The sequence below is a fragment of the Siphateles boraxobius genome, unplaced genomic scaffold (genome assembly GCF_051911475.1).
Source record: "Siphateles boraxobius isolate OS27281-9 unplaced genomic scaffold, OSU_SipBor_1 158, whole genome shotgun sequence".
In the NCBI taxonomy this organism is placed as follows: domain Eukaryota; kingdom Metazoa; phylum Chordata; class Actinopteri; order Cypriniformes; family Leuciscidae; genus Siphateles; species Siphateles boraxobius.
In genome coordinates, this window is record NW_027508764.1 from 904575 (window position 1) to 927500 (window position 22926).

The 22926-nt window shown below is 46.3% G+C and overlaps 1 protein-coding gene and 1 non-coding gene across 3 annotated transcripts; one reads left to right on the forward strand and one right to left on the reverse strand.

Moving 5' to 3' along the window:
* Window positions 1-295: 295 nt before the first annotated feature.
* LOC143738894 (uncharacterized) lies at window positions 296-21145 on the forward strand. Of its 2 annotated transcripts, none has more exons than XM_077230974.1 (4): window positions 296-614; window positions 840-950; window positions 1032-1085; window positions 20818-21145. In XM_077230974.1, exons 1-4 carry the CDS (start codon window positions 479-481, stop codon window positions 20925-20927), a joined length of 411 nt encoding a protein of 136 aa, XP_077087089.1. In that variant the 5' UTR covers window positions 296-478; the 3' UTR covers window positions 20928-21145. The 2 variants fall into 2 exon arrangements, with proteins under 2 accessions (XP_077087089.1, XP_077087087.1); XM_077230972.1 differs by lacking the exon at window positions 20818-21145 and adding an exon at window positions 1364-4707 and having other exon boundaries at window positions 310-614.
* LOC143738900 (small nucleolar RNA U13) lies at window positions 6928-7025 on the reverse strand. Its single transcript, XR_013204071.1, has one exon. It is a non-coding gene; the product is annotated as a small nucleolar RNA U13 (small nucleolar RNA).
* Window positions 21146-22926: the final 1781 nt, after the last annotated feature.

Below are 22926 nucleotides of genomic sequence, written 5' to 3' on the forward strand. Positions count from 1 at the left end.
TATTATGACCGTTCTAAAAGCTTGACTTTTATTTTTATAGGCTATTATAGACTATTACTTCCGATTCACTTGGACCACCTGTCTTTCTTTTAATGTAGATCTTCAAACGGAGAAATGAAAATAGGAATTTCAAAAAAACAAAATCGGACCGTTATTTGAATATCGTTTAGTCATTTTTGGATTCAGAAACCAAAATGGGAGAACGGCTGTTTTATTATTATTATTATTATTATTATTATTATTATTATTATTATTATTATTATTATTCTTTTTTTACCGTTTCTTTGTTTTTGGTTTGAAACGACAAACGAAAAAAAAAAAGGTTTTCTCGGTATTATCAAAATGTACACGGACCCAAGTGCCTAAAGTGGGTGGTGTCTGATGTTGGATTTAGACAGAGGAAGTGAAACTAGCATGTGCGTCAGTTCAGTTATACTAGATCCTGAGGGAATATAGTTAAAGTTCGAGCACATTCAACATGAGTTTCCAGATCTACTTTACAGACAAGAGACGGAGAATAGAGAGAATAAGAGTTTGTGTGGCGGATTCAGAAGAAGAGTTCAGGAACACCACAGTGGAGGAGTTAAAGAGAAAACTCATTCCTGAAGACCAACGTAAGTCCAACACTTCAGTCTTCTGTACATCAGCTCACATGTGTGAAGAATATTGAGATGTTAACAAAGGACATCTGTATTTCAATGTAGATTCAGCTCTTATTAACGGAGAAGTTTGCAAATAATTAACATAATTCAGAAAGCACATATAAATGAGGGAAACAGTTGATATTGTGTGTGTGTGTGTGTGTGTGTGTGTGTTCCTCCCTCATGTTTCTTCCACAGTTGAAGACACTATACTTGTCAACTATTATGAGAAGACACTGAAGAAGAATCGCACACTTGGTTTCTACGGCATTAAACATGAGGATTATATTACCGCAGTGCGCCGTGGAAGTATGCATTATTTACACTAGTATTTGATATTATTAAAAGCATTTATTAATAGTCTCAAACTAACTGACCTTTTCATTTCAGGCTCCTATACAGTGAAAATCCAGCTACAGTCTTCTCATGGTCATAAGTTCACAGGTCAGTTTCTCTTTGAGTCAAAAGTCCACAAATGCTTGTTTTATCCATCAGTGGTTTTGTATTACAAACATTTTTATAATTACATGTTTACAGCATTTATACACATCAGGCGTTTAAAAAAAGAAGAGTTTTGTGCTTCATTTTGTGGCAAAATACATAGAAACTTTATTATGATTAATGTAAATACCTTTAATTATTGATCCTTCACATAATTCCAGGTACCGATAGACAGGCAAAAAATCAGTAAACTTTGCTTTATTTCACATTATCTCTCACAGAAACGTGTACCTTTGAAGATGATGATGATGAAGGTAAAGGACTGCCCAGGACCGAGTCTATGGACCGTATTGTTCTGATGCAACAGACTGACCCGTGGCAGTGTCGTATATTATAGTTCAGTACAGCCTATAATCCACAGATATATATTCATACTGTGATCAGTAAAAGTGTCATATCTTTCAAATTCACTACTGTTATGTTCATAGGTGTATTGTGGGAGTGCCCGTGTTTGTTTTCTCTCCTGCTCTCTTTCTCTCTCTCTCCCTGTCGATTAGTGATGCGCGGGTCGGCTTTTTCCAAACATTAGATTTAGCAGCCTGACCTTTATTTTCTTTTAATTATGCTACATTCCCGACCTCAATTTCTCCCGCACCTCGTCTTCCATCTTCACTTTTATTTCTCCGCTCTTGCTTTGTCGTGGCTGGCGGCGGGAGCTGCTTGGCGCGCCGCTTTCGTGACGTGTCACGTGACGCCAAAGGTTTGGGGAAATCACACAAGTTACGTTGCTACGGCATTCGTATTGTAACCTTATCAAAGAACTTAATAAAATATGAAAATATATATTCCCAAATATTTAATATAGGCTGGAAATTGCACGCAACATACATGGATTTTTTAAAAATTTTGCTTTTAAAAACCCGCCCCGCAAATGAAGTGACAATTTCTTTCCCGCCCCAACCCGACCCGCGGGTTACGTGACGACCCGCGCATCACTACTGTCGATCTCTTAGGCTGTCCTTGACCGCTGGTTGGCTCACGAGGCTATCAATCGATGTGACATCGACCTATCCGCTGCCAGTAATGTTTCCGCTGGCAGATAAAATGACGCTGGAAAAGAGTGAAGAGAGTCGCTTTTGTTTTCTGATTTTTGCTGTAATCAGTGGCGGTTCTAGACCATTTCAACTGGGGGGGCCAAGCTGGGGCCAGTTGTACTGTTAGAGGGGCCAGTTACATATAGACCTTATTGTTGTCATATAATTTTCTGCGCTGCAGGCATTAACAGGCAAAATACCATGTTTATAATCATTCAACAATGTATTTGCATTTCCATTATATTTTTACATTTGCATTACATATTCAGTATTAGTCACAGTAACTGTAATTGACATGATGTCCTTCTTTCTCTGCATTTTGGTGAGAACTATAGAGCAAAAGCAATGGGGACCAAGAAGATTATTAATTCATTTACTGAAAATAACTGACTTGCTAGGTAACTGTCTAACCGTTTACAGGGTTCCTGCACACTTTTTAAAGTCAAATTTAAGGCGTTTTAAGACCTGAAGAAATCAAAATTCATACCGTACATTAGGGGCGTGCAATATTGACAAAAATATATCTCAATATTTTCAATGTTTTGTTGATAATTAGATGATATTTTACTGATTGTGTTTTTGTGCTGGTGACATGGCTGGTTTAGGCCTGTTGTTGACAGCAGACTCACAAAGATATTCATATTTTTTAATATTCTATGCAGTGGTCAGTTAACAGCAGGGACCGAAATTCATTTTTTAATTAATTTAATTTGCCACCTTAAATTGATTTCCAGGGGCATTTTCACCTATATATGGACATTCTTTCTAAACTTATTTAGATTTATGAATCACCTTTTATGTCAAATACTAACATTCAAATTATACAGTAATTATCCTTATTTATAGAATAATACTTAATTATACAATAATTATACAGTACCACTGTTACCAGTCAAATTAATTCATTCAATCAAAATCCATGTTTGCAGTCTAGAGGAGACACAGAAGCGGCATTAATATATTTACATTCCATTCACAATTGCATAAATAAAGCTATGAGATTTTTTTTTTAAATCAATATTTAAACATGAAATGATTTCTAATTTTAACGTTTTAATTAAAGGGTACTTTAAATACGAAACTAAAACCACCAGTAGGCGGCGGAAAGTCACAGAAGTGAGTTTAGGGATTCATTCATTCAACCGATTCGTTCAAACGGCTGATTCATTCGGGAAAGAAGCAAGTGATTCCTTCAAAACGCGGATTTTGAACAAGAAATCATCGCTGTCTGTTGCATTGAGACTCTGCTACGGTTTCATTTTCAAATTCTAGTCGGCGAAATAAAGGGAAAACAAACAATATTGACAATATTGTGTCTAAAAAGTAACTCATGTTAACTTATTGTTAATTTAACTGTTGTATAACATCAATATCACAGTTGCAATTGTGCACGGGAAAACGGCACTCTTGCTGATCTGATATTCTAATCTAAGAACATAATATGATATAAGACATAAACTAATTTGGGGACATAGCCTACCTATGAACCGCACACAGCAGTGAAAGGACGAGAGACAAATGCGATGTCAGCTCACAGTGCCTCGTACATAGTTAAAACAAGTGTTACAATATTTTAATAGACAATACACATCGCACATCCGATACGCACATAAAGAATGAACTTGCAACTGACCAGCTTTCTCCTTCTCTCCTCTCTCGCGTGCAGGAGACAGACGTTATTCTGCCGCGATTCCCGCGAATGTGATGCGAATTGTCACGTGAACAAGCAAATCCACAAAGATAGAATAATAAAAAAAATAATAATATGCATACAACGATAACAAAGATAGCAAAAAACAGTTTTGTAAAAATTATTTCAAACTCCACATTTAGGGGGGCCACAAGGGGGGCCAAACGTGTTGTCACAGGGGCACGGGCCCCCCTGGCCCCCCCTCTAGAACCGCCACTGGCTGTAATTGTTATTTTGTTTTTGACTCGCTTGATTTGTTATTTGCTTATGCCAGCCTCTGGTGTTTTTGTTATAACTTTTGATTTACTAGTTTGTTTCACTATCTTTTTTTACTTGGATGGCGTTGTCCTTTGGTCTTTGCTGAGCTTACGGTCTCTAATGTTTACTCTTTACTAAGAGGAAGGGGAATAGGGAAGATGTCGTACGACTTCCATTTTGCAACATTTAGGTAACTCTGTGTGTAGAAACCCCAGGTAAGAGGTGAACGCCACCCATTGTATGTTTTGTTTCTGTTAGCTGAGAGTAGGGAAGAGTACGGCGTTCGGCGCTGAAGATTTAATTATTTCTTTTTTTTCCCCTTTAGTTAGGTTAGAGGTTGAAATGAGGTAGAATTGTTTTCTTTTGTTCCTTTCTTTCTTTTGGCGTCACTAGAGTCCCCTTTCTTTTGGGTTGATTTGTTTAGTGTTTTTTGTTTTTTTTGTTTTTTTGTGCATTCTTCTTTTTATTTTATTGTAAATTTGTACATATTGGTTGTGCCTTTAATTATCAATAATTTTGTGAACCTACTTTATAGTTGAATGATTTCTTTTCTTTTTTGTATAATAAATCATTTTCATTGGCAGTTCGTGTTTTTGCATGGTTTCTTGCCGCCTCCGACCATCTTACAGTTTTGCTATATTTTTCTTAGTGTTACTCCTCTTGCTCCTAGATAAAAAAGAGGGGTCGTAACACTACCATTAACAAACACCATCATATATTCTCTTCTGAAGTCGGCGTCTTAATGTAAAATGGTTCCAAAAAATAATGAATCTATAATAGTTTATGAACTTAAACAAGTTTGGTTATGACAAGCTGTGCATTTACTGTATGTTTCTGTGCATTCATATGCAAAATAATTACATAGCCCTTTCTTTTATTAAATAATATTGATTATTTTTATTTTATGAGAATTTTCCCTTTGCTCTTCTAAACCGTTTTTGTGTAATTAATTTCATTCATTCTAATTTGCTTTAAGATCAGGCCGTTATCATGCTTTACTGTACATGTGATTTACAGAATGCTGGTCAAAATATTGGTTTGTTTGCATTTTTGCTGAGTTTTATTCTTCATAATTGTGTTATTGTTGAGTTTTCTCTGACTGATGAACACATACACTCACCTAAACGATTATTAGGAACACCATATTAATACTGTGTTTGACCCCTTTCGCCTTCAGAACTGCCTTAATTCTACGTGGCATTGATTCAACAAGGTGCTGAAAGCATTCTTTAGAAATGTTGGCCCATATTGATAGGATAGCATCTTGCAGTTGATGGAGATTTGTGGGATGCACATCCAGGGCACGAAGCTCCCGTTCCACCACATCCCAAAGATGCTCTATTGGGTTGAGATCTGGTGACTGTGGGGGCCATTTTAGTACAGTGAACTCATTGTCATGTTCAAGAAACCAATTTGAAATGATTCGAGCTTTGTGACGGTGCATTATCCTGCTGGAAGTAGCCATCATAGGATGGGTACATGGTGGCCATTAAGGGATGGACATGGTCAGAAACAATGTCAGGTAGGCCGTGGCATTTAAACGATGCCCAATTGGCACTAAGGGGCCTAAAGTGTGCCAAGAAAACATCCCCAACACCATTACACCACCACCACCAGCCTGCACAGTGGTAACAAGGCATGATGGATCCATGTTCTCATTCTGTTTAAGCCAGATTCTGACCCTACCATCTGAATGTCTCAACAGAAATCGAGACTCATCAGACCAGGCAACATTTTTCCAGTCTTCAACTGTCCAATTTTGGTGAGCTCTTGCAAATTGTAGCCTCTTTTTCCTATTTGTAGTGGAGATGAGTGGTACCCGGTGGGGTCTTCTGCTGTTGTAGCCCATCCGCCTCAAGGTTGTGCGTGTTGTGGCTTCACAAATGCTTTGCTGCATACCTCGGTTGTAACGAGTGGTTATTTCAGTCAAAGTTGCTCTTCTATCAGCTTGAATCAGTCGGCCCATTCTCCTCTGACCTCTAGCATCAACAAGGCATTTTCGCCCACAGGACTGCCGCATACTGGATGTTTTTCCCTTTTCACACCATTCTTTATAAACCCTAGAAATGGTTGTGCGTGGAAATCCCAGTAACTGAGCAGATTGTGAAATACTCAGACCGGCCCGTCTGGCACCAACAACCATGCAACGCTCAAAATTGCTTAAATCACCTTTCTTTCCCATTCTGACATTCAGTTTGGAGTTCAGGAGATTGTCTTGACCAGGACCACACTCCTAAATTCATTCAAGCAACTTCCATGTGATTGGTTGATTAGATAATGTCATTAATGAGAAATTGAACAGGTGTTCCTAATGATCCTTTAAGTGAGTGTATACCTCGCCAATAATTGATGTGTCTAAAAATGTTTTGTTCCTTATCTCAGATCAGTTGAATTCATTTGCAGACATTTCATGACACATTTAATAAAAAGGAAAAGTTGTATTTAAAAGTCTATTATTGGTCTGATTAATCAAGCTGTAAAAAAAGGAACAAAACAAACCCTACAATTTAATAAAATAACACTTATTTTGAAGATAAAGTTAAATGTATTAAAACTGATTACAGCTTTAATTAAACATTAGCAGTTGGTTTGCAGAATCAGTGAATCATTTTAAGAAGCAAGTGATTCAGTCGATCTAAAGCATCATAAAGCTTCTTTTCTCCCATTACCAGAGCTTAGTCATCCATAACAAGTGATTTAAATTAAAAGTGAATTATATTTTTAATATTGCATTTTTCATGTTTAACTTAAGTCAATGTAATCCATCTCTTCCATCATGTTCTCTTTAATATTCTGGTTATTGTATCAGAAGGTCGATGTGCTCAGTCGTAACAGTGGCTGCACATTTCGCACACACGCGTGATCAGACCAATCATCACTTTATAAGAACTAGAAGAACATTGATTTGTTCCTATTCAAGCTACAGGCTTTCTGTGCGCTGGTTACAAACTGAAGTCGCTGTTTTTCTTTTAACATTTGATGCATATTGTCATACATCAGTGATATAAGTTAGTTTCTCTATATGATATGATAGTAGTGTGTATATATGAACATATAATGCAGACAGAGTTAGCGAGTATTTAATCATATTCATGAGCGGAGCATGCTGGGAACTTGTCAACTTGTCGGCTCCTCAACCCTTTACCGGACAAAACGTGGTCACGTGACTGAAGGCTCCAGGAAGTTTTCGAAGCACCTCATTAATATTCATGAGCACGCCTCTGCCATAGTAGGCTAGTCGAGGGTGCTGAACCGAGCCGAGTGATTTGTATCTCCATGGCTGCTCTTTTAGTTACAAAATGCTGCGGTATCTTTGTGTGTTGTTCGTCTGCACACTATAAGTCTTCTTCTCACTGCTCTACATATTTAATCAGCCGGTGTCATCGCTGGAGAGCGCGAATCAACGCACGATGACAGGTATGTAAACAAAACGTCTCGGGTTACGAGTGTATTCATGGTTCCCTGAGAAGTGGAACGAGACACTAGGACACTAATGGGGAACGCCTCTGGCATGAACGGTGTCTGGGAACACGACAATAACATTGGCCGGCGACAGCCTATGACATCACTTCCTGTTCGACCAGAGTATAAGGCGCTTGTAAAACACGTCATTCTCTTCCTTGTCTGCAGGAGTCGTGGGCAGGAATGCCTGAAGCATGAAGAGTCGCAGTGTCTCATTCCCTTTCTCAGGGAACCATGATTACAGTGTAACCCGAGATGTTCCCTTTCCAATGGGAACTCGCACTTCATCCTAGGACACTAATGGGGAACAAATGCCCAGTCCACCACTGATCCGGAGTCATAGTACCCCGTCCTAGCGGTCGTCGAGACTGTAGCCCCTAGGCCAGGAACCCTGGCTACATCAGCAGCTTAGCTCAGGCCTGTCACGAACACACACTGGACGAGGGATAATCCAAGTGCAGTAATTTATAAAGAGGGCAATCCAAAATCGTTGTAATCCATGCAGAGGTAAAATATCCAGAGAAGCAATCCAAAACAAGAACGGGTCTAAACAGACAAGAAGTGTGGTAACACAAAACAACGACTCCGTACACTTACTAACACAGACGGGGAATATATACACATATCTAACAAGACTAACACAGAACAGCTGGGAACAATGATTACGGGGAACAGCTGAGTGCAATGAACTGATGAGTGACAGTGACAGACAGAATGCTGGGAATTGAAGTCGATTGTGAAGGACACCGTGAGAACAAGGACCTCTAGTGATCAACAAGGGAACACAACCAGACACTGTGACATAAGCCCCCTTCTACGGAGCGGCTACCAGACGCTCCACGACAACACTAAAACACGACACAAGAGTTCAGGAGGGAGGTGGAACGGTGGAGGATCAGGGGGAGGGATGGTGGGCCAGGTCCGTGAAGGGAGACAGGAACAAGGGGTGAGGGCTTAACCGGGGACCAGGGCAAAACAGAGAGTCTATCGGACATCCAGGACGAAACACAGAGTCCATCGGGCGGCCAGGGCGAAGCAGACGACCCATCGGGCGGTCAGGGCGAAGCAGACGACCCATCGGGCGGCCAGGGCGAAGCAGAGGACCCATCGGGCGGCCAGGGCGAAGCAGACGACCCATCGGGCGGCCAGGGTGAAGCAGATGACCCATCGGGCGGCCAGGGCGAAGCAGACAGTCCATCGGGCGGCCAGGGCGGTGAAGACCCCTCGGGCGGCCAGGGCGGTGAAGACCCCTCGGGCGGCCAGGGCGGTGAAGATCCTTCGGGTTGCCATGGCGGTGATGACCAGGGCGATGAAGATCCTTCGGGTGGCCATGGCGGTGATGACCAGGGCGAAGGCGACCACGGCTCAGGAACAGACACTGGCTCCGGCTCAGGAACAGACACTGGCTCCGGCTCAGGAACAGACACTGGCTCCGGCTCAGGAACAGACACTGGTTCCGGCTCAGGAACAGACACTGGCTCCGGCTCAGGAACTGACACTGGCTCCGGCTCAGGAACAGACACTGGCTCCGGCTCAGGAACAGACACTGGTTCCGGCTCAGGAACAGACACTGGCTCCGGCTCAGGAACTGACACTGGCTCCGGCTCAGGAACTGACACTGGCTCCGGCTCAGGAACTGACACTGGCTCCGGCTCAGGAACAGACACTGGCTCCGGCTCAGGAACAGACACTGGCTCCGGCTCAGGAACAGACACTGGCTCCGGCTCAGGAACAGACACTGGCTCCGGCTCAGGAACAGACACTGGCTCCGGCTCAGGAACAGACACTAGCTCCGGCTCCGGCTCAGGAACAGTAAACACCGGCTCTGGAACAGACGGCACCGGCTCCGGCTCTGGAACAGCCACTGGCTCCGGCTCTGGAACAGCCACTGGCTCCGGCTCTAGAACAGACACTGGCACTGGCTCAGGAACAGACACCGGCTCAGGAACAGACACCGGCTCAGGAACAGACACCGGCTCAGGAACAGACACCGGCTCAGGAACAGACACTGGCTCCGGCTCAGGAACAGTAGACACCGGCTCTGGAACAGACGGCTCCGGCTCTAGAACAGCCACTGGCTCCGGCTCTGGAACAGACACTGGCACTGGCTCAGGAACAGACACTGGCACTGGCTCAGGAACAGACACCGGCTCAGGAACAGACACCGGCTCAGGAACAGACACCAAAACTGTAACAGGCACAAGAACAGACACAAACACAGAGACAAACACCGGCTCAGGAACAGACACCGGCTCAGGAACAGACACCGGCTCAGGAACAGACACTGGCTCCGGCTCAGGAACAGTAGACACTGGCTCTGGAACAGACGGCACCGGCTCCGGCTCTAGAACAGCCACTGGCTCCAGCTCTGGAACAGACACTGGCACTGGCTCAGGAACAGACACTGGCACTGGCTCAGGAACAGACACTGGCACTGGCTCAGGAACAGACACTGGCACTGGCTCAGGTACAGACACCGGCTCCGGCTCAGGAACAGACACTGGCTCCGGCTCAGGAACAGACACTGGTTCCGGCTCAGGAACAGACACTGGCTCCGGCTCAGGAACAGACACTGGCTCCGGCTCAGGAACAGACACTGGCTCCGGCTCAGGAACAGACACTGGCTCCGGCTCAGGAACAGACACTGGCTCCGGCTCAGGAACAGACACTGGCTCCGGCTCAGGAACTGACACTGGCTCCGGCTCAGGAACAGACACTGGCTCCGGCTCAGGAACAGACACTGGTTCCGGCTCAGGAACAGACACTGGCTCCGGCTCAGGAACTGACACTGGCTCCGGCTCAGGAACTGACACTGGCTCCGGCTCAGGAACTGACACTGGCTCCGGCTCAGGAACAGACACTGGCTCCGGCTCAGGAACAGACACTGGCTCCGGCTCAGGAACAGACACTGGCTCCGGCTCAGGAACAGACACTGGCTCCGGCTCAGGAACAGACACTGGCTCCGGCTCAGGAACAGACACTAGCTCCGGCTCCGGCTCAGGAACAGTAAACACCGGCTCTGGAACAGACGGCACCGGCTCCGGCTCTGGAACAGCCACTGGCTCCGGCTCTGGAACAGCCACTGGCTCCGGCTCTAGAACAGACACTGGCACTGGCTCAGGAACAGACACCGGCTCAGGAACAGACACCGGCTCAGGAACAGACACCGGCTCAGGAACAGACACCGGCTCAGGAACAGACACTGGCTCCGGCTCAGGAACAGTAGACACCGGCTCTGGAACAGACGGCTCCGGCTCTAGAACAGCCACTGGCTCCGGCTCTGGAACAGACACTGGCACTGGCTCAGGAACAGACACTGGCACTGGCTCAGGAACAGACACCGGCTCAGGAACAGACACCGGCTCAGGAACAGACACCAAAACTGTAACAGGCACAAGAACAGACACAAACACAGAGACAAACACCGGCTCAGGAACAGACACCGGCTCAGGAACAGACACCGGCTCAGGAACAGACACTGGCTCCGGCTCAGGAACAGTAGACACTGGCTCTGGAACAGACGGCACCGGCTCCGGCTCTAGAACAGCCACTGGCTCCAGCTCTGGAACAGACACTGGCACTGGCTCAGGAACAGACACTGGCACTGGCTCAGGAACAGACACTGGCACTGGCTCAGGAACAGACACTGGCACTGGCTCAGGTACAGACACCGGCTCAGGAACAGACACCGGCTCAGGAACAGACACCGGCTCAGGAACAGACACCGGCTCAGGAACAGACACCAAAACTGTAACAGCCACAAGAACAGATACAAACACAGAGACAAACACTGGTTCAGGAACAGATGCTGGCTCCGGCTCAGGTACAGCAGACACTGGCTCCGGCTCTGGAACAGCAGACACTGGCTCCGGCTCTGGAACAGGCACTGGCTCTGGTTCCGGCTCTGGAACAGGCACTGGCTCTGGCTCTGGCTCTGGAACAGCAAACACTGGCTCCGGCTCTGGAACAGCAGACACGGGCTCCGTCTAAGGAACAGCAGACACGGGCTCTGGCTCGGGAACAGCAGACACGGATCCAAGAAGGCAGACGGCACTGGGTCTGCCTCAGGCTCTGGAACGGGTACTGGCTCTGCCTCCGGCTCTGGAACAGGCATTGGCTCTGCCTCCGACTCTGGAACCGGCAAAGGCTCTGCCTCCGGCTCTGGAACAGGCAATGGCTCTGCCTCTGGCTCTGGAACAGGCATTGGCTCTGCCTCCGACTCTGGAACCGGCAAAGGCTCTGCCACGGCTCTGGAACAGGCAATGGCTCTGCCTCTGGCTCTGGAACAGGCACTGGCTCTGCCTCTGGCTCTGGAATGGGCACTGGCTCTGCCTCCGGCTCTGGAACAGCAGACACTGGTTCCGGCTCTGGAACAGGAGACACTGGTTCCGGCTCTGGAACAGCAAACAGCAGCAGGATCCGAGCCAGATGGTCCAGATAGTCCAGGTCCAGGAAGGCAGACGGAACGTGAACAGTCTCTGACTGGGCAGACGGAACGTGAACAGTCTCTGACTGGGCAGACGGAACGTGAACAGTCTCTGACTGGGCAGACGGAACGTGAACAGTCTCTGACTGGGCAGACGGGACGTGACCATTCTCTGACTGGGCAGACGGGACGTGAACAGTCTCTGACTGGGCAGACGTGACGTGAACAATCTCTGACTGGGCAGACGTGACGTGAACAATCTCTGACTGGGCAGACGTGACGTGAACGGTCTCTGACTGGGCAGACGGGACGTGAACGGTCTCTGACTGGGCAGACGGGACGTGAACGGTCTCTGACTGGGCAGACGGGACGTGAACAGTCTCTGACTGGGCAGACGGGACGTGAACAGTCTCTGACTGGGCAGACGGGACGTGAACAGTCTCTGACTGGGCAGACGGGACGTGAACAGTCTCTGACTGGGCAGACGGGAGATGAACAGTCTCTGACTGGGCAGACGGGACGTGAAGTCCTTCAGACGGGACGTCCTTCAGACGGATTTCTGCCACCTTTGAACTCGACGAAACCATCGACGAAGTCCCAGCGCTCGATGAGACCAGTGGTGAAGCCTCAACTGCCCGGATCTCCTCATCCCTTTGTGCGCATCTAGAAAAATATTCTAGTAACGAGATGCCATTCTCTCTCTCTGCGGTTGCAAGCTCGCTACGTGGAATCCACATGGTGACTGGGGACGAGATCTTCCAAAAAAAAAAAAAGAAAACTGAAAATTACCGCTGGATTTCTGAGGACGGAGTCGTTCTGTCACGAACACACACAGGACGAGGGAAAATCCAAGTGCAGTAATTTATTAAGAGGGCAATCCAAAATCGTTGTAATCCATGCAGAGGTAAAATATCCAGAGAAGCAATCCAAAACAAGAACGGGTCTCAAGACTTAACCATCCTGAACTTAAAATAAAAGAGAGCAAAGGACTGGTATTTGTCCCGTGTTTTAATTAGACACGCCATCAAGTTTCTGCAACTCCAACGAACTTTGGATATATTTAACATCTGATATCAAACACCATACAGCAACATAGTGTCGTAGAACACACACTCGGTTGCAACACTGATGGCTTTCGTCTTGTGCGAGCGGACAGGAGGAGGGCTGGACAGGTGAGCTGGAGACCGATAACCCAGATAGCACAAGTCTATTTGACGTCTATTTGACATCTGACAGGAAACGTCCTATAGACGTATTGCAGATGAGCAAACACTCTTAAAAATACGTCTTCCAGATGTAAATATCACATCAAATAGACTTGTGCTATCTGGGAAGAGGACAGGAGGAGGGCTGGACAGGTGAGCTGGAGACCGATAAGAGGACAGGAGGAGGGCTGGACAGGTGAGCTGGAGACAGGTAAGAGGACAGGAGGAGGGCTGGACAGGTGAGCTGGAGACCGATAAGAGGACAGGAGGAGGGCTGGACAGGTGAGCTGGAGACCGATAAGAGGACAGGAGGAGGGCTGGACAGGTGAGCTGGAGACAGGTAAGAGGACAGGAGGAGGGCTGGACAGGTGAGCTGGAGACAGGTGAGAGGACAGGAGGAGGGCTGGACAGGTGAGCTGGAGACCGATAAGAGGACAGGAGGAGGGCTGGACAGGTGAGCTGGAGACCGATAAGAGGACAGGAGGAGGGCTGGACAGGTAAGCTGGAGACAGGTAAGAGGACAGGAGGAGGGCTGGACAGGTGAGCTGGAGACAGGTGAGAGGACAGGAGGAGGGCTGGACAGGTGAGCTGGAGACCAATAAGAGGACAGGAGGAGGGCTGGACAGGTGAGCTGGAGACAGGTAAGAGGACAGGAGGAGGGCTGGACAGGTGTGCTGGAGACAGGTAAGAGGACAGGAGGACGGCTGGACAGGTGAGCTGGAGACCGATAAGAGGACAGGAGGACGGCTGGACAGGTGAGCTGGAGACCGATAAGAGCACAGGAGGAGGGCTGGACAGGTGAGCTGGAGACAGGTAAGAGGACAGGAGGAGGGCTGGACAGGTGAGCTGGAGACAGGTGAGAGGACAGGAGGAGGGCTGGACAGGTGAGCTGAAGACCGATAAGAGGACAGGAGGAGGGCTGGACAGGTGAGCTGGAGACAGGTAAGAGGACAGGAGGAGGGCTGGACAGGTGTGCTGGAGACAGGTAAGAGGACAGGAGGAGGGCTGGACAGGTGAGCTGGAGACAGGTGAGAGGACAGGAGGAGGGCTGGACAGGTGAGCTGGAGACCGATAAGAGGACAGGAGGAGGGCTGGACAGGTGAGCTGGAGACAGGTAAGAGGACAGGAGGAGGGCTGGACAGGTGTGCTGGAGACAGGTAAGAGGACAGGAGGACGGCTGGACAGGTGAGCTGGAGAATAATAAAAGTGTAATGTAGTGTGTGTTGTGTCTCGTTGTGACAGACTGTGGCCTTCACAGTAACAGATTGGTCTGTGATGAGTCAGATACCTCTGGTGCAGTGTGTGAGTTGCTTTGTGTCCACTGTAGTTTAACTTCCAGTCTATTGCACAAGTTGTTTTGGTCCGGCCAGTCTGAGCAAACTCCGAAACCTGCGGCTTGTGTGTCAAGTTTGCCATTGCTTTTCCTCTTGAAGCCTAGGAAGCTGTCTTGGTTGCCTGTGGCCAAAGGGACCTTTCTCTTCCTGAGGTCCAATAAGAGGGAAGCCCTGGCTAGCTCTCTGACTGCAGCATCATCGTTGTTAAGCGTTGTTAAGGTGTGTTAGTCTTGTAGTGGAGTAAGTCCATTACACATTTGGGACCCCCAGACCCCCTCCTTCCAATCGCACAAGCTGTCAATCACACAGAGAGAGTTAATCTGAACATTTGCCAAAACTCGTTATGAAATCAATGACGCTGTTACACTGCACAACGAAGCTCTTCTTGTATTTACATCATGTATGCATTGTTATTTGGTGAAAGCATTCGTGAGAGTGCAGAAACTGCGCTGCAATGATGAGATCACTTCATTCACGCGATCATGCACATCACTGAGCGGCAGTGGCTCAGTGGTTCATGTAGGTACAAACCGAAAGGTTGGTGGTTCAATCCCCGGTTCCACCTGATCAAGTGTCGAGGTGTCCATGAGCAAGACACCTAACCCCGGCTGCTCCTGACGAGCTGGATGGCGCCTTGCATGGCTGACACCGCCGTCGGTGTATGAATGAATGGGTGAATGAGAGGCAAATATGTAAAGCGTTTTGGTGGCCATTCGGTCTGTGAAAGCGCTATATAAATGCAGTCCATTTACCACTGTAAGCTTTCATGTGATGGAATAGATCTAAATATAATGCTTTAATCAATACTTTTAGGATTCGTTATTCTCGATGGCTGTAATAGTAAAAACGTAAAAGTTTTCGAGAGATTTCCACATGTAATGTTAGCTATTTCATATGCAAACATGTCAGTCAATCACAGCAGTGGGCGTTTACACTGGAGTCTCACAGCCAATCACAGCAGTGGGCGTTTACACTGGAGACTCACAGCCAATCACAGCATTGGGCGTTCACACTGGAGTCTCACAGCCAATCACAGCAGTGGGCGTTTACACTGAAGTCTCACAGCCAATCACAGCAGTGGGCGTTTACACTGAAGTCTCACAGCCAATCACAGCAGTGGGCGTTTACACTGGAGTTTCACAGCCAATCACAGCAGTGGGCGTTTACACTGAAGACTCACAGCCAATCACAGCAGTGGGTGTTTACACTGAAGTCTCACAGCCAATCACAGCAGTGGGCGTTTACACTGAAGACTCACAGCCAATCACAGCAGTGGGTGTTTACACTGAAGTCTCACAGCCAATCACAGCAGTGGGCGTTTACACTGAAGTCTCACAGCCAATCACAGCAGTGGGCGTTTACACTGAAGTATCACAGCCAATCACAGCAGTGGGCGTTTACACTGAAGACTCACAGCCAATCACAGCAGTGGGCGTTTACACTGAAGACTCACAGCCAATCACAGCAGTGGGTGTTTACACTGAAGTCCCACAGCCAATCACAGCAGTGGGCGTTTACACTGAAGTCTCACAGCCAATCACAGCAGTGGGTGTTTACACTGGAGTCTCAAAGCCAATCACAGCAGTGGCCGTTTACACTGGAGTCTCACAGCCAATCACAGCAGTGGCCGTTTACACTGGAGTCTCACAGCCAATCACAGCAGTGGCCGTTTACACTGGAGTCTCACAGCCAATCACAGCAGTGGGCGTTTACACTGAAGTCTCACAGCCAATCACAGCAGTGGGCGTTTACACTGAAGTCTCACAGCCAATCACAGCAGTGGGCGTTTACACTGAAGTCTCACAGCCAATCACAGCAGTGGGTGTTTACACTGGAGTCTCACAGCCAATCACAGCAGTGGCCGTTTACACTGAAGTCTCACAGCCAATCACAGCAGTGGGTGTTTACACTGGAGTCTCACAGCCAATCACAGCAGTGGGTGTTTACACTGGAGTCTCACAGCCAATCACAGCAGTGGCCGTTTACACTGAAGTCTCACAGCCAATCACAGCAGTGGGTGTTTACACTGGAGTCTCACAGCCAATCACAGCAGTGGCCGTTTACACTGAAGACTCACAGCCAATCACAGCAGTGGGCGTTTACACTGAAGTCTCACAGCCAATCACAGCAGTGGGCGTTTACACTGAAGTCTCACAGCCAATCACAGCAGTGGGTGTTTACACTGGAGTCTCACAGCCAATCACAGCAGTGGCCGTTTACACTGAAGTCTCACAGCCAATCACAGCAGTGGGTGTTTACACTGAAGTCTCACAGCCAATCACAGCAGTGGGCGTTTACACCGAAGACTCACAGAATCACAGCAGTGGTCGTTTACACTGAAGTCTCACAGCCAATCACAGCAGTGGGCGTTTACACTGAAGTCTCACAGCCAATCACAGCAGTGGCCGTTTACACTGGAGTCTCACAGCCAATCACAGCAGTGGGCGTTTACACTGAAGTCTCACAGCCAATCACAGCAGTGGGTGTTTACACTGAAGTCTCACAGCCAATCACAGCAGTGGGTGTTTACACTGGAGTCTCACAGCCAATCACAGCAGTGGCCGTTTACACTGAAGTCTCACAGCCAATCACAGCAGTGGCCGTTTACACTGGAGTCTCACAGCCAATCACAGCAGTGGCCGTTTACACTGAAGTCTCACAGCCAATCACAGCAGTGGGTGTTTACACTGGAGTCTCACAGCCAATCACAGCAGTGGGTGTTTACACTGGAGTCTCACAGCCAATCACAGCAGTGGCCGTTTACACTGAAGTCTCACAGCCAATCACAGCAGTGGGTGTTTACACTGGAGTCTCACAGCCAATCACAGCAGTGGCCGTTTACACTGAAGACTCACAGCCAATCACAGCAGTGGGCGTTTACACTGAAGTCTCACAGCCAATCACAGCAGTGGGCGTTTACACTGAAGTCTCACAGCCAATCACAGCAGTGGGTGTTTACACTGAAGACTCACAGCCAATCACAGCAGTGGGCGTTTACACTGAAGTCTCACAGCCAATCACAGCAGTGGGCGTTTACACTGAAGTCTCACAGCCAATCACAGCAGTGGGTGTTTACACTGGAGTCTCACAGCCAATCACAGCAGTGGCCGTTTACACTGAAGTCTCACAGCCAATCACAGCAGTGGCCGTTTACACTGAAGTCTCACAGCCAATCACAGCAGTGGGCGTTTACACCGAAGACTCACAGAATCACAGCAGTGGGCGTTTACACTGAAGTCTCACAGCCAATCACAGCAGTGGGCGTTTACACTGAAGTCTCACAGCCAATCACAGCAGTGGCCGTTTACACTGGAGTCTCACAGCCAATCACAGCAGTGGGCGTTTACACTGAAGTCTCACAGCCAATCACAGCAGTGGGTGTTTACACTGAAGTCTCACAGCCAATCACAGCAGTGGGTGTTTACACTGGAGTCTCACAGCCAATCACAGCAGTGGCCGTTTACACTGAAGTCTCACAGCCAATCACAGCAGTGGGTGTTTACACTGAAGTCTCACAGCCAATCACAGCAGTGGGCGTTTACACCGAAGACTCACAGAATCACAGCAGTGGGCGTTTACACTGAAGTCTCACAGCCAATCACAGCAGTGGGCGTTTACACTGAAGTCTCACAGCCAATCACAGCAGTGGCCGTTTACACTGGAGTCTCACAGCCAATCACAGCAGTGGGCGTTTACACTGAAGTCTCACAGCCAATCACAGCAGTGGGTGTTTACACTGAAGTCTCACAGCCAATCACAGCAGTGGGTGTTTACACTGGAGTCTCACAGCCAATCACAGCAGTGGCCGTTTACACTGAAGTCTCACAGCCAATCACAGCAGTGGGTGTTTACACTGGAGTCTCACAGCCAATCACAGCAGTGGCCGTTTACACTGAAGACTCACAGCCAATCACAGCAGTGGGCGTTTACACTGAAGTCTCACAGCCAATCACAGCAGTGGGCGTTTACACTGAAGTCTCACAGCCAATCACAGCAGTGGGTGTTTACACTGGAGTCTCACAGCCAATCACAGCAGTGGCCGTTTACACTGAAGTCTCACAGCCAATCACAGCAGTGGGTGTTTACACTGAAGTCTCACAGCCAATCACAGCAGTGGGCGTTTACACCGAAGACTCACAGAATCACAGCAGTGGGCGTTTACACTGAAGTCTCACAGCCAATCACAGCAGTGGGCGTTTACACTGAAGTCTCACAGCCAATCACAGCAGTGGCCGTTTACACTGGAGTCTCACAGCCAATCACAGCAGTGGGCGTTTACACTGAAGTCTCACAGCCAATCACAGCAGTGGGCGTTTACACTGAAGTCTCACAGCCAATCACAGCAGTGGGCGTTTACACTGGAGTCTCACAGCCAATCACAGCAGTGGGCGTTTACACTGAAGTCTCACAGCCAATCACAGCAGTGGCCGTTTACACTGAAGTCTCACAGCCAATCACAGCAGTGGGTGTTTACACTGAAGTCTCACAGCCAATCACAGCAGTGGGCGTTTACACTGAAGTCTCACAGCCAATCACAGCAGTGGGCGTTTACACTGAAGACTCACAGCCAATCACAGCAGTGGGCGTTTACACCGAAGACTCACAGAATCACAGCAGTGGGCGTTTACACTGAAGTCTCACAGCCAATCACAGCAGGGGGCGTTTACACTGAAGTCTCACAGCCAATCACAGCAGTGGGTGTTTACACTGAAGACTCACAGCCAATCACAGCAGTGGGCGTTTACACTGAAGTCTCACAGCCAATCACAGCAGTGGGTGTTTACACTGAAGACTCACAGCCAATCACAGCAGTGGGCGTTTACACCGAAGACTCACAGAATCACAGCAGTGGGCGTTTACACTGAAGTCTCACAGCCAATCACAGCAGTGGGCGTTTACACTGAAGTCTCACAGCCAATCACAGCAGTGGGCGTTTACACTGAAGTCTCACACAGACACGCCCCTTAAAACAGAGCGTTCAAATCAGAGGCTATGGAAAAAGGTGGATCGAAAAACCCAACACGCCTACAAACACCTTTTCAGCACCCTTAAAGGACAAGTATACACACACACACACTCTCTCTCTCTCTCTCTCTCTCTCTCTCTCTCTCTCTCTCTCACACACACACACACACACTTGTTATCTTTATCTAAAGTACACTAGACATAGTTCATGTTATTAGGCCTATGTTCTGACATGTCAAATACTTTTGTGAAGTCTAAGAATCACATGGTGAAACTCTTTCTGTATAAAGTGCCTGAAGTGGGTGTGTCTGATGTCGGATTTAACCAGAGAAAGTGAAACTATCCTCCACTGTGTGCATCAGAACAGTTACTTCTACATCACCAGGGAGTTTAGTTAAAGTTCGAGCACATTCAACATGAGTTTCCAGATCTACTTTACAGATACGAGACACGGACTGTAGACAATAACAGTTTCTGTGGCGAATTCAGAAGAAGAGTTCAGGAACACCACAGTGGAGGAGTTAAAGAGAAAACTCATTCCTGAAGACCAACGTAAGTCCAACACTTCAGTCTTCTGTACATCAGCTCACATGTGTGAAGAATATTGAGATGTTAACAAAGAAAATCTGTATTTCAATGTAGATTCAGCTCTTATTAACGGAGAAGCCTGAGATTCAGAAGTTAGCAAATAAATAACATAATTCAGAATGCACATATTAATGAGGAAAACATATGTGTGTGTGTGTGTGTGTGTGTGTGTGTGTGTGTGTGTGTGTGTGTGTGTGTGTGTGTGTGTGTGTGTGTGTGTGTGTGTGTGTGTGTCATGTTTCTTCCACAGTTGCAGACACTATTCTTCGCTACCGCTTCAACACACTGGAGGATGATCGTACACTTGGTTTCTACGGCATTAAACATGAGGATTATATTACCGCAGTGCCCCGTGGATGTATGCATTATTTACACTAGTATTTGACATTATTAAAAGCTTTTATTTATAGTGTACTAACTAGCCTTTTCATTTCAGACTCCGATACAATAACATCCCAGACATGTTCTTCTCATGGGCATGCGTCGACAGGTCAGTGGTTTTGTGTTACAAACATTAGTTCCATGTTTACAGCTTTTATACACATCAGACCTTTTTTTTATTACTTTTGTGCTTCATTTTGTGGAAATATAATTAGAAACTTTATTATGATGAATGTAAAATATACCTTTAATTATTGATCCTTCACATTATTACCGATAGACAGGCAAAAATCAGTAAACTTCTGTGTTTTTTTTCACATTATCTCTCACAGAATCATTTACCTTTGAAGATGACGATGATGATGAAGATAAAGGCAAAGAATTGCCCAGGTCTGAGTCTATGGATATTTCTATGGTGATTCCGATGCAACAGATTCAGTAGTTCAGCCTCAAAATCCACAGTTATATATTAATACTGTGATCAGTAAAAGTGTCATATCTTTAATTCACTAACATTAACATTCACTATCATATACTGTCTTATGAAGTCAGCGTCTTAATGTAAAATGGTTCCTAAAAAGAATGAATCTATAATAGTTTATGAACTTAAACAAGTTTGGTTTTTCTGTGCATGTCCTGTTTCTGAGCATTAAACATTCTACTACTCTTTCTTTTATTAAATAATTTTGAATATTTTTATTTTGTGAGAATTTTCCTTTTGTCCTTCTAAACAGTTTTTGTGTAATTAATTTTATTAATTCAAAGTTGCTTTAACATTGTTAAGAGTAAACTCAAAATATATTTTAAAGTATACTGTAAGATAGTTAAAAAAGTGTTTGTGCTGCCTTCAAATTCTAAGTTTAATCAACTCAAATATCCAAGGTGTCACTTAGTATATAACTTCACATTTCAAGTTGACTAAACCTAAAAATTGAAGGCAGCACAAACACTTACTTTTTAAATTTGACAACTATTTTGATTTTTTAAATTATTATTTATATCTGTGCGTTGATGCAACTGATCAGCATTTGACTTGCTGGTTAGAAATATATATATATTATCTTGGTTTTTATTTAAATTTAACAAAATTCAAGTGCAATCCCTTGTGGCATAGTTATTAAAACATGTTGCCAGTTTCTATATAACAGAAGAGAGATAGAAGACCTTCTAACATTAACACAAGTCTGTTCAGGTCTTTATATCGCAGCTCTTGCACAAGCCAAAACTCCTAAACCGGTTCACACTTATAATATAAAATATACGTTCTTCAGTTTTAATGTGTTTCGCACTGCTGTGCCTTTAAATCATTTAATGCAAAAAGTGGTAAATATCATTTAAAAATATTTTAAGAACATTTTCTTCTCAGTTGAATGGAAGTCTTGGAAAAGATGGCGCCGGTGTATGTGGCATGCCGTCTGACGTCTCTGCTTCTCTGTGCTATATGTGTGTTTTTATCTGTATCAAACTGCTACTCGCTTCTGGTTTATGATCGCCAGTTACTTCTGGATATTCGAGACTCTTTTGTGGCCACATTTAACCCAGAGTCAAAAAGCTCTGTGGCTGGATCACAATCCTGCTCTCCAAACTCTACCTGGGATATTCCAGAATATCTGCACAGTTGGCCTAATGGGGTTCCCCGCAGAAAGCGCCGCAGGAGACGCGGCAAGCGCGGAGGGGTTGCTGTCAAACTGAAACTGACGCTACTCACCAACCACGCGTCCAGCTTCGTCTCCATGACGACGTGGAATCTAGGCGTTGGCCGATGTGCTGGTTGGCGTTTGATCGATCCACCTGTTCGCTGGCTTAGGACCATTCTCCCGGATTCTACTTCGACGATCCCCTGCTACCCTCCTATCCGTGTTCGTCGTGGTGGAGCTACTCTAGAGAATCATCGTTTTTTGAATAGAGTCCTCTCTCCCGCGATCTCTGACTCGGTATCACCTTCCAGGATGGCTCTGATTAATGCTCGGTCGCTAGTCAACAAGACGTTCATTTTAAATGACTTTTTCACTACCCACGCACTGGATTTTATGTGCATCACAGAAACTTGGATGAAGGTTGGTGATTTAAGTCCTTTTGCTGAGTTGATTCCGGAAGGCTGCACATTCTTTAACTCTCCCCGCTCTTCTGGACGCGGAGGTGGTCTAGCGGTAATTTTTAAAAACCGTTTTAGTAGCTACTGTCACTCTGTTCCGTCTACATTCTACAGTAGCTTTGAAGTACAGCTGTTGCGACTGGAATTTGACGATCCTATTTTGTTAGCGCTGGTGTATCGCCCCCCTCACTTAGTGAAAGATTTTATAAGTGAATTTACTGCTTTTATGGGCGAATGTGTAACTAATTACAGCAATATTCTTTTATTAGGGGATTTTAATATTCATGTGTGCTGTCAGTCAAAGCCTCTAACAATGGAGTTTTTAAATCTCATTGACTCCTTTAAC